Source organism: Acipenser ruthenus, chromosome 3 (assembly GCF_902713425.1).
Source record: "Acipenser ruthenus chromosome 3, fAciRut3.2 maternal haplotype, whole genome shotgun sequence".
Taxonomy (NCBI): domain Eukaryota; kingdom Metazoa; phylum Chordata; class Actinopteri; order Acipenseriformes; family Acipenseridae; genus Acipenser; species Acipenser ruthenus.
This window is the reverse complement of record NC_081191.1, coordinates 76,667,385-76,685,472: the sequence shown is the minus strand read 5'-3', so window position 1 is coordinate 76,685,472 and position 18,088 is coordinate 76,667,385. Positions and strand designations below refer to the sequence as shown.

The 18,088-nt window shown below is 37.5% G+C and overlaps 1 protein-coding gene across 3 annotated transcripts in view; it reads left to right on the top strand.

Annotated features, from left to right (window-relative positions):
- LOC117435670 (thymocyte selection-associated high mobility group box protein TOX-like) overlaps positions 1-18,088 on the top strand; it is a 110,932-nt gene that overhangs the window by 69,559 nt on the left and 23,285 nt on the right. For all 3 annotated transcript variants that reach the window (XM_034059013.3, XM_034059014.3, XM_034059012.3), the window contains one exon: positions 2,003-2,248. In XM_034059013.3, coding sequence (XP_033914904.1) covers positions 2,003-2,248 — 246 coding nt within the window. The remainder of the gene's footprint in view (positions 1-2,002; positions 2,249-18,088) is intronic.

Here is an 18,088-nt window from a genome sequence, read left to right as displayed (position 1 = left end):
AATGAAAACCGGTTCACCCAGGTAGAAGCTTTGGAGGACATCTAGGGCCCATTTGGTGACATTCAGAATGATGAAGTCAGTCTGTTTGAGCAGGAGCTTGTGGGGATTACTTTTTTATACATTGTTTAATAATTATTTTATTTATTTCTTAGCAGGTGCCCTTATCGAGGGCGACTTACAATTGTTACAAGGTATCACAGGTATCCAGAGCCCTAACCACTACTCCACACTGCTGCCCTAATAATGTCTTGCAAGTGAGCCTGCACAGAGATGTTATAGTTGTAGTAATATTTATAACATTTTTATTAAAGATTCTGGGGAATGTTTTTGAGACATTATATCCTTAATCTGGAATCAACATTTGAAGTTCATTAAGGAACTTCAGATTATGCTTCTTTGTCTTTTTGGAGTCTTATTTTATACATCTGGTGCAGTGTACATTTAACAATGTGTTTGGATGCTAAAATACAACCAAACAACAATGTGTATCGATGCATAACAGTTAGGGAAAATAGCCTTTAATTATCAATCTTAGAAACCTTTTGCTGGTTTGTAGCAGGTGCTGTAAAGTATGGTACACTGTTGGAGTAGTGCTTGAACAGATTTTCTTGGTCTGAAGGCTTTGATGTTAGAAAAAATCAATGCCACTCAGTCTAATCGCAGAAAAGTATTATCTTTTAGAAAGCCATTACTCCTCTAAACAGTATCAATCTAAAGTATTAGAGCAGCACTTGCAGTCCTGCACTTGTGTGAGGAGATTGCAGGTCAGAGGTTTCAAGTTTACAAATGTAGAATTGTGTTAGATACAATCTCACATCAGTTTAGAACAAGGTAAATGGGCTGCTTTACATGTTTTGGAGGTGGGATGATAAGAGCAGGACAGAAAAAAACCAGTTTTCTCAGCATCTCAAAAAAATCCAAAATGCAAATTAATAATGAGATGAGTAAGCTGTCATTATGGGAATAAATCTGGAATTCGTTAAACACGTTATTGTGACCTACAAAAACAGCTGGACTTAGATTTTAGATTTCATTCTTTCATTAATTGTCTTAACTGTCTGTGTCACAGGCTGCTGTGTTTTTATTGTGAAGAATTTTTATTTTTAATAATTCATCTGGGAGGGAAAAAAAGAAACCCCTCTAATTATTTTAAATGTAATGTTGGCAAGGTTTAGATCTAGGTAAACTCATTAAAAGGACATATTATAGAATGTGATTTCAGCTGGGTATATACAATTTCATTTTTAAATAATTATTACATGGGCTAAATTAGAACATTTTTGTCATGCATCTTCAGGTTCCATCAGCAAGCGAGAAAGGCTATACCAAACTCACAACGGGACACGTAAATGTTAGTAAAAGCAAAGCTACAAATAATTATTGCCGTTAACAACATATAAGCTATTCAACCAAGTCTACTAAATAACCCAACTGAGAGATCCTGTCTCCATTCCAGGGGTGTCTGGCTGGTAGCCAGTATAACAACAGGGTGAAACAAGTACTTGACGGAAAGTATGAGTGGTTGAGTGGGACCTAAACACCAGGGACTTCTGGGCTGGCTCTCATTGATACATGTTATTTCCCTGAGCTATGATACCATGCAATCATCTAAATACAGATAGCTATTAATAAATGTTAATAAAAACAACAAATATATCAAAATAAATTCATGCAAAAATGTGTTCATTGTTCACGCTCTATAAAGCTTAAAATAAAGTATAACAAAAGTTTTCATATACACTGAATAACTGGATGCTAAATTAATAAGGTCTGGAATAACACGTGAATAATATCTGCATTAGTATGTTACTACGCTGTCAAATAGCATTAATAAAGCAACTCATTCAACATGCACACATGGTAAATTACAATGTACTAACATAATCCTTGTAAATACACATTCATGCATTATTTTCAACCACTATATCGTGTCAGTGAAGTGTAACCATGCATTCTAGGTGTATTGAATTTCTTCTTTTTCTTTTTTTTTCTTTCCAATCAGTCTTACCCTGTTCCTAGTCTTGGGGATGAAGACTTCAATATTCCTCCAATCACACCTCCTACACATCCTGAGCAGGCACTTGTTCACATGCCAGAGACAGAGACTGGGGGATACCACTCCCTTTGCCCTCCAATGTCTCACAACGGACTGCTTCCATTCCACCCTCAGAACATGGACCTCCCTGCCATCACTGTGTCCAACATGCTGAGCCAAGATGGAGCTCTGTGCACAAACCCTTTGTCTGTGGTGAGTCCTATAACACATAATGCGCTTGCATGTTACATATAAGCAGGAATGGGCCAACTGAGACGTACATGCTTACTGCGGTGTTCTGGATAAGCATTATACATACTACAGACCTTTTGTTTTTATTTTTCTGATATTTAATTGTTTTCTAGAGAATCTTGGATGCCGAGGACATACCAGACCTTATTAATTTATAGTAAGGTCTAGTATACGCCTATGATAAAACTAAACTGATCAGAGAGAACAAAATGGATTGTGTCCATTTTATTAGCAAAACAAAACCCACAAATACAGTAAATGCAGTACACTTACCTGATTAAAGTTTCAAATCAATTCAGTTGAAGACCGATGAGCCAAGCTGTATAAATTCTTGGGAAACCAAAGCCTATTACAATTTATGTGTGCTAATTGTATTTTATGGCATTAAAATTCACCATAAATTAGCAGTTCAACAGATGCCACAGGACTGTTAATGAGTATGAAACGGCAGTAAAATGCTTTCTAAAACACATTGACAGCTGTTGTGAATACAATGTATAATTATTTCTCTTTATGTCCTCATTAGAGAACTCAGATTGCAATAATTGTTGGACAAGGGAGAGTCACGTGCAGTTGAATTTTTTCAGCCATTAATCTGTTTTTTATCTGTCCACTTTTATGTCTACGTCTGCAACTACTTTTCATAGATTTTTAACAACATAAGTGTAGCTCCAATGGATATTAAACATGTATTTAAAATTACTGGTACTAAGCTGGTCCAGTAGTTAAAGAAAAGGGCTTGTAACCAGGAGGTCCCCGGGTTCAAATCCTGGCTCACTCATTGACTCACTGTGTGCAAGTCCCTTAACCTCCTTGTGCTCCGTCTTTTGGGTGAGATATTGTTGTAAGGTACTCTGCAGCTGATGCATAGTTCACACACCCTAGTCTCTGTAAGTCGCCTTAGATAAAGGAGTCTGCTAAATAAACAAATAATAAATAATAATATAAGCTGTGATACAACCAAAAATTGTTAAAGTACCAATGTATTGTAACGTTACTGGGTTCCAGGATGAATGGAGTCAGACAAAGTAGGTATCTTTAAGACTTGAGTCCTTATTTATTTAACACAAAATAAAGTGGTGATTTGAGATTTCTTTTCCTTTCTTTTCTTTTATTCTTTACTCTTCTCTTTCACTTTCCACACTCTCACTCTCTATCCTGTCACTTCTACTTTCCACACCAAGAACGGGGGTCGAGGGCAATGCGTGCCCTATTTATGCCCTCACTCAACCCCTGTCCTCCTCCAATCACTCACATCCATTCCTCCCTACACCCCACCTCCTGCTTCTAGCATGCATTCACAGTCAGTCACCCCCAACCATGTTTCCCCTACCCCTCAACCACTCACGCAGTCACACAAGCTAACCCCTGAGGAGCCCCCCACCCTCCCAGAGATCGTCACAATATATATTTGATTGTTGAGAATAATATTAACACTTCTTGCATTTGATTAAATTGTGCATCATCCATCCATCTTTAGAGCATGCAAAATATATGTATATATAACCAATACAAACGTCATCATTGGTAATGAGTTTACAGTTGAAAATGCTTTTACTAACAGCTGTAAAGTTGTTAAAGATATAATATGCAAGTGACGGAAATAAACATGGTAAAATCGAGTGGATGTATGTAATAATTAAATAAAAATATTTGATCAGAATTCAACAAGATCATCTTTCCAAACAATATTTAATTTTAAATCAAAGATTAGGACAAAACTTACAAGTTCTTTTATACTCTATCCACATTCTCCACCAAACATGTCCGGTGTCATCAGCGTTTTTTTTTTCTTTTTTAATTTAGTCATCGCCAATGGTTTTTACCCTGGTTTTCTCCCCAATTTGGAATGCCCAATTATTATTTTTATCCTGGTTCTCCGCTGCAATTTTTTTTCATTGATAATACTTGGGGCCTGTATTTTTAGCACGAAATTCTTCATCTTATTTAGCGTGTTAAAATGTAACTACAACACCATGTGTGGTGGCCTCCCCCTGCCGCAGTGGATACATTTTAAAAGCTTGTTATGTTTATGCTTTTATCAGACACATTAGAAGGTATTATTTCTTTCAAGAGGAAAATGGTGTGGTTTATTAAAAGCAGAGATTGTTTGTTAGTATTAACTAGTTAGAAACACTAGAAAATCTACAGTATATACAACTAAAATAATAAGGATGATATTATGCATACACTTTACTTACAGCTATTACAAGTGCTGGAAATAGCAGGCCATTAACTATGAAGTCACACCAATGCACAGTGCATAGCATTGTTTTATATTACACAAATCATGTGATAAATCAACCAGTCACCATTAAGAATAATAAAAAAAATTACCAAATTCAACCACATGTTATCTTGTTCTAAAGTTAAAAAAACAAACACTTTTCACAGATTTCAGAGACCCTGATTAGCACTAGTCTTGGAACAACTAATGTTAATTTAGGTAAGGTGTTACTCTTGGTCTGTGAAACTAGCTATGTGTTTAATAGTGGTTCATGAGTACAATCAAGTTAATGCGTTGAGTCTAGGTTGTCTTATTATAACAAAATAATTTTGCAGAGGTTGAGCAGACAGAACTGCACATCAACATACTAACTTTTCAACAACAATGAAATGTATAAGACTTCTGCAATACAGAATTACATCTTTCTCTTGGATTATGATAATGCACTACTTTTCATATGCATACTATGTTATACCACAGATTATTATTTATTGGGTAGTGTTTTACTTAATCTAATAATTATTGATGCTAACTTAATTTCTAATTCTGAAAGAAATGAAACTTATCAGTGTAGTTTGGTTTTCTGGAAGCAGCCACGTCATGTGCTGTCTTGTGCCATTGTGACTAATCTAGTGGTTTACCCGAAGTGTAATTTGTAAATGTAGCTAGCTTTACTGGGGGAAAATGGTATTCGGTTCTGTGGTTTGAAAAATATTGCTATTAAAATAAGCATTTAGAAAATAATTCTAAAGTGTTTTATCATTGGTAAAAATGCTTTCAATTTGCAGAAATGTTATTGGCTTTGACCTTCTGCTTCATGGCTTTCTGCATGCTGTAATATTCCTACATTGATAAATGAGATTGGATGTTCCTTTGTTCCTCACATATTGGCTTTAGAGATGTATTTCAAGATCCTGAAAACTTAATAAATGTTACATTAAATTTGGCCAAATAAATAAATAAATAAATAAATAAATAAATACATTCTCTTGTGGCTAATGTCTCCCATTTCTTAAACCACATGGGTCTTTGTAGAGTTCTCTTGTTGCCACATGTAACAGTAAACTGTTAAAAAAAATTTGTTTGAGAACATTTAAACTGTACAAGAGGTGTGAAGGTGCTGGTTTATTGTATATTTTCTGACAATGACAGCCCTGCTGCAGCTGTTGCTTAAAAAAAAAAAAAAAATCAGAAAGTTCTTCATAATATATTGTAGCGTGCACGGGGGTAGGGGTCAGAGCTGGTAGGTGATGCAGTCAAATATGAAGACATAAACCCAATACCAGCTCCTGCAAGGCAGCCAGCTCTTTTGTACCGCGGTATCGGCGCTATGCTTCAGAGCGGGATGTCCCAGGTTCGCGTCCCACCTCCGCCTGTGAGAAACCCCTGCCTGCGGGAACCGCGGTTCATCACAATATGTGTTTTTTAAATTGATTATCTCGATAACTAAGTATCTGTTCAATCTAAAAATGTTCTATATTTATCTAAAGACAAAAGAAAAAAAACTTTCCAGCTTACTGCTTTTTTGAAAAAGGCAAATTTCAATCATATTTGAAGCAACATATTTTAAACAAGTGCTACTTAACTTAGAAAAAAACAATGTAGATAAATGTACAATTACCTGAACCCAGTTTCCTGCCACAAAAGCATTTCAATATTATTGTATTACAAGAAAATAGAATGATATGCATAATGAACATTTTTAAATTTGCCCAAGGCATTTATTCTTTTCACCTTAATGTTCTCAGTGGTAGAAGAGTATCCATTATAAGCTGCTATGAATTGTATGGTTGCCTAGCAACAAGGGAGCGCTTGTAGCAGCACTAAAGAATGAAATGGCTGGTTGATAAAATGAATTTTCTCAGCGCATTAGCCTGTTGAAACTGCCTTTTCTTTTGGAACATAAAGTGCATTTATTTGTCTCATGCATTTTTTATTAGAAGATTATTTGAATTCCAGGGGCTTGAATTGTTTTGCTACAGGAGATATTTGATTTTAATGTATTTTACAAAAATAAGTAATAGAAAAGGGGATTTTAGGTCTCAGTGAAGGCAGTGAACCATCTTCTGTAGTTCCTTTCAAAGAGAAATAAAACACATTGCATGCACATTAAGATTTGTTGCTTTATGATTCAGAGGAAAACATTAAGGTGATCAAGCATGAGGTGTGTTTGTAAATTAAAATTTCTTATGAAACATTACTTCCTGTTTCAAACATTTACAAGTTTAATTTGGCTGTTTTTGTAACAACTATTTTAAGCATGTACTTTAACATTATGTTCAATTCACAGCAGCTGCTACGGGTTCAATATTCTTTCAACATTTTATCTCATAACAGTACATACAGATCACTAAATTATGTTGTTTGTATATTTCCTTTATCAGAAATCACAGAAATAATATCCAAGTGATTGAGGATAAAATAAATAAATTAAAACAAATATTGTTTTAGCATCCTGGCAAACTGAATTATATTTCAACATGTAGTCTACAGTTTATCATGAAGTGTGCACCCGTGTAGAGAAAGAATACTGGTAATTAGTACACTGCAGATTACAATTATATCTGTTTTACACTGGTACAATTATCTGCCATTAAGTAATGTAAATATACCTTTATGTTTATATACATTTGCATATCATATACTTTATAATGCCTTTGGAAATTAATTAGAATCGTCTGCGCATATCTAATGAGACTGATGCCATAGTCACTATAGAAATGTCTGCTGTGCCACATTATAAATAATTTCATGGAGAGTAATGATTTATTAAATTAGGAATGAACTTCACAGACATCAATAGATTAGTTGATCCACTTAACAAAGTCCTGTCAAATCCCATTGAGAGGCACATCAGTTTGGTATTGTTACAAATGGCTCTAATCTGCTCATTAGATTTGTATTAGTTACCTTCAACAGACAAAAAGACCTTTATCAAGTTCAGCATCAAATACGCAGCTCTGGAAGATACACTGACAGACTTCTTCCTAAATATATATCATGTTTACTATCTAACACTAATACATTTCAGTAAGGTTATTACAGAGTAGATACTCATGCACAATATAATTATAAATCCCAATGGAAGGATGTTGGCTTAACAAAGACCTGATATAACGGCCCCCATTTTGCTGTTTAGAATTCTAAAGTGCTGAACACATGACCTTGTAAGATTTTTGGAGATGACCTTGTAATTGCTTTTCCATTCAATACTCACAACCTTTGTTCTTGTGTCATTTAAGATTAATGGTGGCTAAGAAGGAGAATACATACTATCAGTGCTTCAGTATGATCATACACATTGTTATGTATTATGCATCAAAAAGAGAGGTCATCAACCATATGTGTCAGTCATCTCCCTCCCCCAATCTCCATACCCATAGATGTGAAAATAATTAAACTGTTTCCAAGATTCGCATTAACACTGAATCTAACCATTAGCTTGACATCTTTCTATTTAAGTAGATTATATATATTGAAGTTTGATTTTTTATATATATATATATATATATATATATATATATATATATATATATATATATAATTGATGTTTGATATATACGATAGGACTCCAACCTGAAATACGCCCCCATCTAGATCACGTCGGCCCCCCCCCTCGGGTTGTGGTTAATTAAAATTTTTAGAACCCCGAAATCTTTTCATGTTCGGGGTGGGGTTGTCTTGCAAATTACCCCATTGCGATTTAGAACATTCACTTATCCCGAACCCGATCTGAAGAAGATCATTCAAAAAAACAAGCAGTGAGCAGCAACGTCGCAGTACACGTCGGTCTTCTAATTAAAGCTACAGTACCACATTAGCTGTGCAGTACACAACACAACAGCAACACACATCAAATAGCAACCTAAATATTCTACATATGTTCTGTATCAGTTGTCATCAGATGTCAAATAAAGTTGCAGTTAGAAGTGATATTTACAGTATCCCAGTGATTCACAGTTAATAACATAATACAGAGCAATTTGTTGGTTTTCAGATAATTCTATCTAACATGTTTACTATCCAACACTAACATGTGCCCCGTTATGTCTGGCCCTGTTATGTCTGGCGAAAACCAAACACTGCATTCCACAGTAAGAACCTCATACCAGCGGTCAAGCATGGTGGTGGTAGTGTCATGGTTTGGGGATGCTTTGCTGCATCAGGACCTGGACACCTTTCCATCATTGAAGGAACCATGAATTCTGCTCTGTATCAGAGAATTCTACAGGAGAATGTCAGGCCATCCGTCCGTGAGCTGAAACTGAAGCGCAGCTGGGTCATGCAGCAAGACAATGATCCGAAACATACAAGCAAGTCTACATCAGAATGGTTGAAGAAATTTAAAGTTTTGGAATGGCCTAGTCAAAGTCCAGACCTAAACCCCATTGAGATGTTGTTGCAGGACCTGAAACGAGCAGTTCATGCTCGAAAACCCACAAATGTCACTTATTTGAAGCAGTTCTGCATGGAGGAGTGGGCCAAAATTCCTCCACGGCGCTGTGAGAGACTAATCAATAACTACAGGAAGCATTTGGTTGCAGTTATTGCTGCTAAAGGTGACGTAAGCAGTTATTGAGTCTAAAGGGGCAATTACTTTTTCACACGGGGGCATTGGGTGTTGCATAACTTTCTTTAATAAATAAATTAAATATGTATCAAATTTTTGTGTTATTTGTTCACTCAGGGTCCCTTTTATCTAATATTAGGTTTTGGTTGAAGATCCTTGTACTAACCACTGTTTTCTTTAATCTGAGGTTTCAACCTCTGTCACTTGATCAGGGAGCTTTAAGGAAAAAATGTCCGTGAGTGACCTAGACTCTCCCTGTGAGATAAAACCCACATTGATTTAAATGCATTGTGTATGAAATACATATCAAATAAGCTACGAAGTAGTTTACAAATTATTTTAGTAAAACACTGCAGTTCCCAAATGTTTCAACTTGTATTGGCATTACAGTAACTAAAATGTAATTTACTAAAGCATATTGTTCAACAACTTTAACATCTGAAAGTTGTAAAGTTAGAAAAAAACAACAAAAATTGTGTATAATTTTGTTTAAAACTTAGTATTTCAACAACTCAGTAAAGTATGATCTCAAGAACATGTTTTACAAACATAACAACAAATCACAAAAGTCTAAAACAATTTGTCGTTAGTATATATTACAGGTTTTACTGCATAACATGAAATGTACATTTGCTTTCAAGAAAATGTACTTAAAAGTTTCTCACTTGGCACAGCTGTTGGCGGAGGGCAGAGATATACCAGTGCCAATAATGGTAAGCGATACCCGTTTGCCTTCACTGAACTGGATCCTCTGTTTGTGAAATGAGAGGATCAAGATAAAAGGCATTCATCTGTCTCGACAGCATTTGTAGCTGTGTGTGTGTACTTTCCCCGTAGCAAAATAATTCATCCCAACTGTTCCATATCCCAGTAGTGTCTTTTGTTGGAAGCTGTTTGTTTCACAACTGCAGCTGTTGATTAATTTGCTTACTGGAATCGCCCTCTTTCACTGAGAAATACATCCACACCGGACTCGTTTTAGCGATTTTTTCCAATGCAAAACGACAGCTTTCACTCTTCACGACAATAACAGAAAGATCCAGTAAACAATAGATACCTGATACTGCATTACGCATATGCAAGTTTAATGCGCAGGTTCCTGGCCTTCTGACACATGTGTGTCTGGGCGGAGATGTAGGATTCGGATTTGGTTCACTGAATCCAAAATATTCAGCCGAATCAAAAGTAGGTATTTGGGCCAAATCCGAAACCGAATCCTGGATTCGGTACATCCCTAGATGTAAGCACAGGTCTCTGGTCGGCGTAATAAAGACAACTTTAAAACAAACTTGCATTAGCGGCAAGTAGACCTCAATAATAATAACTGTAGCAAAATTCTTCTGAGGAACTAAATCAGAAAGAAAACAACATAACAACATCCTGTTGGGTTTATGTCTGTGATAACTCTTAACTTTCCATTAATAACAACCGTGTGGCTTCCAATACAGAATGCTTTATCTACAGTTATTGTGCATATATAGTTTCTTGCCAAAAAGATCAAATAAGTAGCCTTTATTTAAAAATAAAAAAGTATTGTGAGCAGTGTACCCCAGAAAATAGACTGAAAACCGTAACATTTTATTTTTTTATTTTAATAAAGTAGATTAACTAAGAAAAAGCAGACGCATTCCAAAATGCGTAAGGTGCAAAGTACAAAATTAAATCAGTATGAGAAAAACATTACTCACACGCTTACGAAACGTGTACCTATTTTGTTTTGAGTTACATAAAAATACAGTGTTTACGGAGTCATCTGTTTTAAATTAATATCTTTAAGTGACACATTCAATAAGATTTGCTTGTTTGATTGTCCGGCAAATCAGTGCATTTTTGGCAGTGACATGATAAAATAAAAAAATAATTCATGATTTCAAAAGTAAAGTTTAATAACATAATACACATTCAAACAACTCACACACTAGGAAATTAAGTTTCTACCACTTTATTTATGTAGTCTAACATAAAATAAAAAAGGTCAATTTCTTTTACATTATATATATATATGTAAAGACGTCATCATGTTTGTTCAGTAATTGTGTTTCTTATTTGCTCCATGTCTGCCAACTTGTTTTTATAATCTGAGCATGCGCATTAAACAATTTGACGTCACTGGAATGGTGAAGAAGGGCGCTAGGACCGGAAATATGCTCGTCACGGTGTACATGCAAGTGTCGAATAAAATGTCACCTAGAGTAAAAAATAAAACCAGCTCTAGCGAGCGAGCTTGTCATGCGAGTAAATACTTCTTAAAAGTTTTCCATAGCGTTTGTCGCATATATTTTCTTATTCGCGTAAATTTTACCGGGCTTTAAAGTTGGATTCAAAAAGGCCTTATAGAGAGACAGGTGAACAATAAAGTTAGAACAAACCAGATGTGACAAAAAGGGATACACAGGAAAAGCGAGAGAAAGAGAAGCAGCAGTAAAATATGCTCCTTGCCTGTACTTTTGTTTTGTGTAAACTACGCTGTGTTCTGATTGAGAAAATAAATAAAAAATTCTGGAACGCTTGCATCGCCCTGAATCAATACAAGTACAACATTACATTAACAACAACAACAGCTGAATATGATAGATGTCATAAAGAATCACGCAGCATGAAGCACATTTAACATAACTGTATTCAATCTGAGATGTTATAGTAGTATTATTATTATTATTATTATTATTATTATTATTATTATTATTTCGATGTTTCCAGTACTGAAAAGGTTACACAAGTCTACAGATCTGAAGGGACTAAATGTATGTATATTAGTAGTAGTATTTAAATATGTATCATACACTTAAAACATTAATACATGAGATAACAGATTTTCTACCCGTGCCGATCTCTAATATAGCAGAGATTGACTGGAAGCTGAATCATTAGCCTTACATATTGCAAAGCAAGCAATGATTGCTTTCTAACCGTCTATTTACTGTACAATAAAATAGCAAGAAAAAAAAAATATATATGTTCACTGAAGACTGGATGTAAGGAATTTTAAATTGGTTACACTTTTTAATGTTCAAATCTAAGTTTGTCAATTATAGACAGAGCCACAAAACAGATGTCAAAAAGTATTACTCATAATAAAAGCGCCATTTGTACTAATCTATTATTCAGCTGCAGGTGTTTCTGAGAGGCGTGTGAAATTTTCTGTAACGTCTCGTGTTGTAAAAATGACTCCGAAGGTGCCTTTCTAAAACCCACAGCATTTGATTAACACATTAGATTTTACAATTCTTACCTAAAATGACTGGGATATGAAAATATAATTGTTTTTATTAACACTTGTTCAATGACTCATTAAATGGTCATACACATTCTTAAGAAGTGTGCACTGTTAGCATTTTTAATCTTAAAAAAAATAAAAAAAATAAAAAAATCTTCTGTTGTATGAAAGACAAATGGAAATTGAAGAGCCATGTTGTTCATGTGACTTTCTTTAGGGGGACTTTACCATTGACTTAAATGTATTTAGAAATTTGATTTTTTTTTTTTTTTTTTTGGTCGTGGGCCGGGAGGGGTTATGCCCCTTCCTATTTATGATTACTATCTCTTTAAAAAAACATGTTATACATAATGGTTTCATTATCTTAAAGTACTAGGGTCAGCCTTTTCTCTATCAGACACTTTTCATTTAACCTGAAAATACACAGTACAGGGATTAAAAACCTATTTTTTAAAAATGTTTTAAAAGGAGTATACCATTATACATTACATTCCAAAACCTAATAAAAACCACTTTTCTAATGTCATGGTTGAAAGCAGCAGCTAATCAAGATTTAAATAATTCAAACAAGCCAATGTAGAGACTTTATTAGAAGCTAAGTGAATTCTGCTACAGTTTCAGAGGTTTGGCCCTTTCCATGTCAGAAGGCCACATACAGTAGTTGAATTCATTGAGCACTGGGGAAGGAGTTGGTTAATTTCGGTACTCCATGTGAATTATTACATTTATTGAATAACTTAGCATAACATGTCTATAATATAATTAAAATAGCCACAAAGATCAGATTTAGATGATGAACTTGGAGAAACAGTGTTTTCATGCTTACACCTGTCATATTACTGTAGGCATAGCACAATTGTGGCTTGGAGTGTATTACAGATTGCCATTCCAATTGATTTTGAATGTCATCCTAGTCATCTGAAACTCCTAGATGATATTGCCAGTGGCTTAAAGGTATGGTGTTTTTGAAGTTAATACTGAGGCTGGGTTTCACTAAGATGGGGTTCCCTTTCAAGTAGGGAACATTAACTATTGCACAATGGGTGTTTCCCCTTTGAGACACCCGAACCTAAAACTTTATACCAAAGACACTCGTCAGAGGAGGGTGACGCAGTGCTGCTCCATCCCCGCGAGCATAGAGCCACTACTCACCCTGACAGTATCGCCATTTTCCTTTTCAGCCTAACCTGATTAACATCAGAGAGTTGATAAGTAAATCCTCCTGTGTATTTTCGCGCTCCTTTTTTAGCAGTTGCTTAAATATGTGCGGAATTATTATGGAATCGCTATAATAATTTGTATTCTTTCTAGCATGTTTTTCTGTATGTATTCTGTGTATTTTCTGTATATTCTGTTTTTTCAGTCCCACTACGGCCTTGTGTGCCGTGGGAAGCCTTATAGGAAGGTTAGTATTGAAACCCGAGCAGCTACTGTGGGCGTGCCTACTTTAGCTGCTCGTTGCAGTTTTAGTGCAGCTATCCAAGCTCCACTATTACAAAGGCTTGTTTACAAGCTTAAGTATTAACTAAGAAAGTAGCCAGTGGCTTGTGCAGGTGGGCATCACTGCTACTCGCTGCATCACTGCTACATAACAGTAACTAGCGACTTGTCACCCCCGATCCTAAGGGACCAAGGTTACTGTTCTGGTGCAGGCTACTGCTAGTCTTGTGCTTGTACTGACTAGTGGTTTAGCCAGTGGCTGACTTGCAGGTGGGCATCTCTGCTAACTTGCCACTAGCAGTAACTGCTTTTATCGCCCCTGTTCTTGCTTGCAAGTTTGAGGTTACTGCTTCGGTACCGAGGGTCGGTTCTTACGTGCAACAATGGTGAACAAGTAGTGCAGTGTTGTCCGGGTTTAATGCTGGCCGTGGGTGACAGCTCCAGATCGTGTTAGCCATTTAGTCTATTGAACAAACAATAGTAACAAAACACAGGTCCCTTTGGTTTTAGCGTAACCATCACAAGGAACAGATCACATCACTACATCCCCTTTATATACCGTCAACCATGACCCCTTGTTTAACGAGTGCACCTGCTCCTCCTATCCGTGGATGCCACACTGTTTCCTTTCTGGGTCAATGGTTTAGTGTACTGTAGCTCCACCCCCTTTCTAGATGGCCGACTTCCGCCGAACCCTGGGAATGAATTGTCGGGTCATCCAGTCCAGGGTACTCTGTTCTCTTTACCCAGCACCCTCACAGGTCGTGAAGGAGATCTAACACCAAGAATCATTCAATCTCTGTCACAGTTCCATACATGTATCTCGTGCACAGCTAAACTGCCTGCAAGTGACGGACATGAAAAATGCACTGTTTGGGCCCCGAGCATGCGCATAGCACCTTGATTGACATCACTTTTTGTGATTTGTGTGCTCCATTCTCAAAGCGTATGCTAGAGGACCAGGTAGGACGTCCCTTAAAGGAGCGTTCCTCCACGCCTGCGCGGCATTCAGCGTTACCGATCAGTGAGGCTGAACCCTCCTTCCGAGGCTCTATGCCAAGGGGGGGGGGGGGGGGGGGGGGGGGCAGCGCTGAGAAGAGTAGAGCCGAGATATCTACTTCATCTTCTTCCTCTTCCTCTTCCAAATCCCCTTCACCTTCCCCTCCTCCAAGGCGGAGAAGGAAGAAAAGCTCCCGCTCACGATAGGCAAACGGGACATATGGATAATATCTGGGAGGTTGTGTCATGCCAGCAGGCAATTTTAACTGAGCTACTACAAGAGCGCTCAGTCCCACCAGTGATACCAGATCCTCCAGCACCTACTCCCCCTGCACCTTTGCAGGCAGTGGCTAATGGACTAGAGAGTGACATACTTTCTATCGCCGCCTCCGAGGAGGTTGACGATCAGGACATGGGGCTCCCTTCGGATGATGCTGAATCGGACATCCCGATTACGCAGCTTCCGCTGTTGTCAGAGCTTATGCCTTTAATACAGCGAGCTACTGCGGCATTACAGGTTCCTTGGCCTGAAACAAAGGACAAGAGGTGCCCAATTCATGACGAGCAGAGCTCTATCACTCCTGCTATCCCCTTTGGTTCACCCGGATTTTCTGTTCGAGCTACAGTCTACTTGGGCTCGCCCAGCTACGGCTGCGGCGGTTTCCCATTCTGTAGACTCACTGTACAGAGTGTTTGAAGCGGACAAGCTGGGTCATACCAACTTTCCACCAGTAGAGGCCCCCATTGCTATGCTTGTTCAGCCTACCAATCTGTCCTTGCTAGCCAAGGACACAGCATGCCCGACTAAGCAGTGCAGACTGACGGAAGTCATCTTAAAGAAAGCATACACGGCTAGTGTGTTTGCCGCACGCCTGGCTAACTACAAAAGCATACTTGTAGCTTACCAGGCTCAACTTATGGGTCCCTCTTTGAGAACCATAGGTCCTCGTCTCAGCAACTGGAAGAGCTACGCCTAATTTCCAGGAACCTGCTACGGTTGTTTAAGGTTAGCAGGACAAGCAATAGGCAGAAACCTGGCAGCATTGGTGGCTGCGCACAGACAGCTCTGGCTCTCTCAACGCGTGCTTGATGCTGACAAGACGGCACTGCTGGACGTTCTGGTCACTCCAGCTCAAATTTTTGTCTTTCAAGACAGCTTTCTTGCTTGCCGAAAACTATCTCGGCTGTCCATCCCCCTCCTTTCCAATCTGACAGGGAGCGTCAGCTCCATACGCTTTGCCCAGTGCAGGCATTAGAGTATTATGTGGACAGAACTAAAAGCTGGAGGTAGTCAGAACAATTTTTTGTGTGTTACGGAGGTAAGTCTCAGGGACAGGTCCTGTCTAAACAGCGTCTATCCAAATGGATAACAGGTGCAATACAGGTGCATAAGTTTGCCAGAAAGCAGCAGGAGGACACATAGTTTTGAAATGCAGAAGAGCTTCTTTTCATAATGGTGTTAATACAAGTATAATAATACTACTACTAATAATAATAATAACAGTTGTAGTAGTTGATTCAAATGATCTCTGTTTAAAGTTTATTTTTATCGCTAAAGTAAAGCTCAGATTGATCTATTGTGAATTGATCTGTAACATGTTGTGATACTTGTTCTAAGCAGAGACAGTATGAGGTGTACAAATTTACCAGATGTTAAACTCAGTGGTCATTTAAAATAGTGTTTTTCATTTATACAGTAATCCAAAATGACTTCTATGTGAACATAATTACCATTACCTATAGTTTTCCTCTTGCAGTTATTTCTTATGTGTGAAGGTGGTAATACATGGAACTGTCGATGCAAAAGTAGTATGGCGGTATCTGTGTGGTAACAGACAAATTAGTTTATACTAGAAGAGGAACATGAAAAACAAGCTCCTGGAACCACTGCTCTCCTAGATCTGATTTCTACATCTGAATGTTTCAAATATTCACATTTTCCTAGAGGCTAAGGGTTTTTTTTTTTCTTTCTAATATCTTAATGGTCTCCAAGAAATAAATAAGCAGAGACATACTGTATGTGACCCACTTTAATATATAAAAAAGACTGTAGTTTATTATTATATTTTTAGTGGCATAGGCAGGGGGCATTGAATTTCATTTCTGAAAGCTCTTTGAAAGCTGTGAACATTGTTTTCCTTTGACCCATGTCAGAAGGTACATGACGAGAGACATGTAAGAAAAGGGCCAGTGAGCTGCAGTCACAGTAAACTCCAGCAGGCTTTGACTCTCCCTACAGCCCTAGGGATGGCACTCAACAATGTTCAGTGTCAAGTGATGTCAGGCAGGGGTAAATGGAAGGGCCTCAGAGACGCCTCACTCTGTTGTTCCTGAGGAATACTGGCACACTTCCAGCCCGGGCTGCTAACACCACATACGCAGCAGCTGGTAAGTAACATTAACAAACAGAGCCCGGGGGCGGCCTGCATTCCTGCTCCCCGTTTACCAACTGCTGTGTGGTGAAACAGCTGGATCAGAGGAGGCAGGGCCCAGGAGCACTGCAAAAGCCTGGTGTACAAGTGTTTTTACTACAGGTTTTAGTCATCAAAATCTTTGATAATGATAGGCTTGCATGCTGATATGCTTGTCATTTTAAATTAGTTAGATAATGTGTTTTTCTAGGGGGGTGGGGAAAACTTGATTGGGCAGCTGTTGGTTGAGAGAAGTTTTTTTCTTATTCAATGAAACGTAAGCATAAAAACTAACTTTTGGGTAAGGCAGAAGTGGTCTGAGAACTCTCTGGACATTGTAATTTACTGACATGCTTTTTACTGAGACAAGTGAAAAAGTGTAGTTCTACTGGCATGCCAGATCTCGCTATGATTATTTATTTAATTAAGATTGAGTTCATGGAACTCTTTCCCAACTGTTTATAAGAATAACCTTAGGCATGATTCTTAATAAAAGAATATACCTACTGACATAGCTGTTCTGGTCTAGCATCACATATTTGGAAACATCCTAGTTTGTATGTGATGGCTATTCTTCAGATTTTGTCTTTAAAATACTTTTATGTGGCATTAATCTGCGTCAAGGACATTTTTATTAACAGACGCATTGATTTTGTGTTTTATAATGGTCTTAATAGAGGCTAAGAACAATGTGGTAGTTGTATCTGTAAATTATTAAGATTTTGATAACTAAAACCTGTAGTAAAAACACTTGTACGCCAGGCTTTTGCAGTGCTCCGGGGCCCTGCCTCCTCTGAACCAGCTGCGTCACCACACAGCAGTTGGTAAACGGGGAGCAGGAATGCAAACTATAATCACTAACTATGTGTGCTTATTAATGTTACTGTTAAATATTTCACCAGTAGATTTGCATCTAGAAAAAAAGTGGGTTGGCATA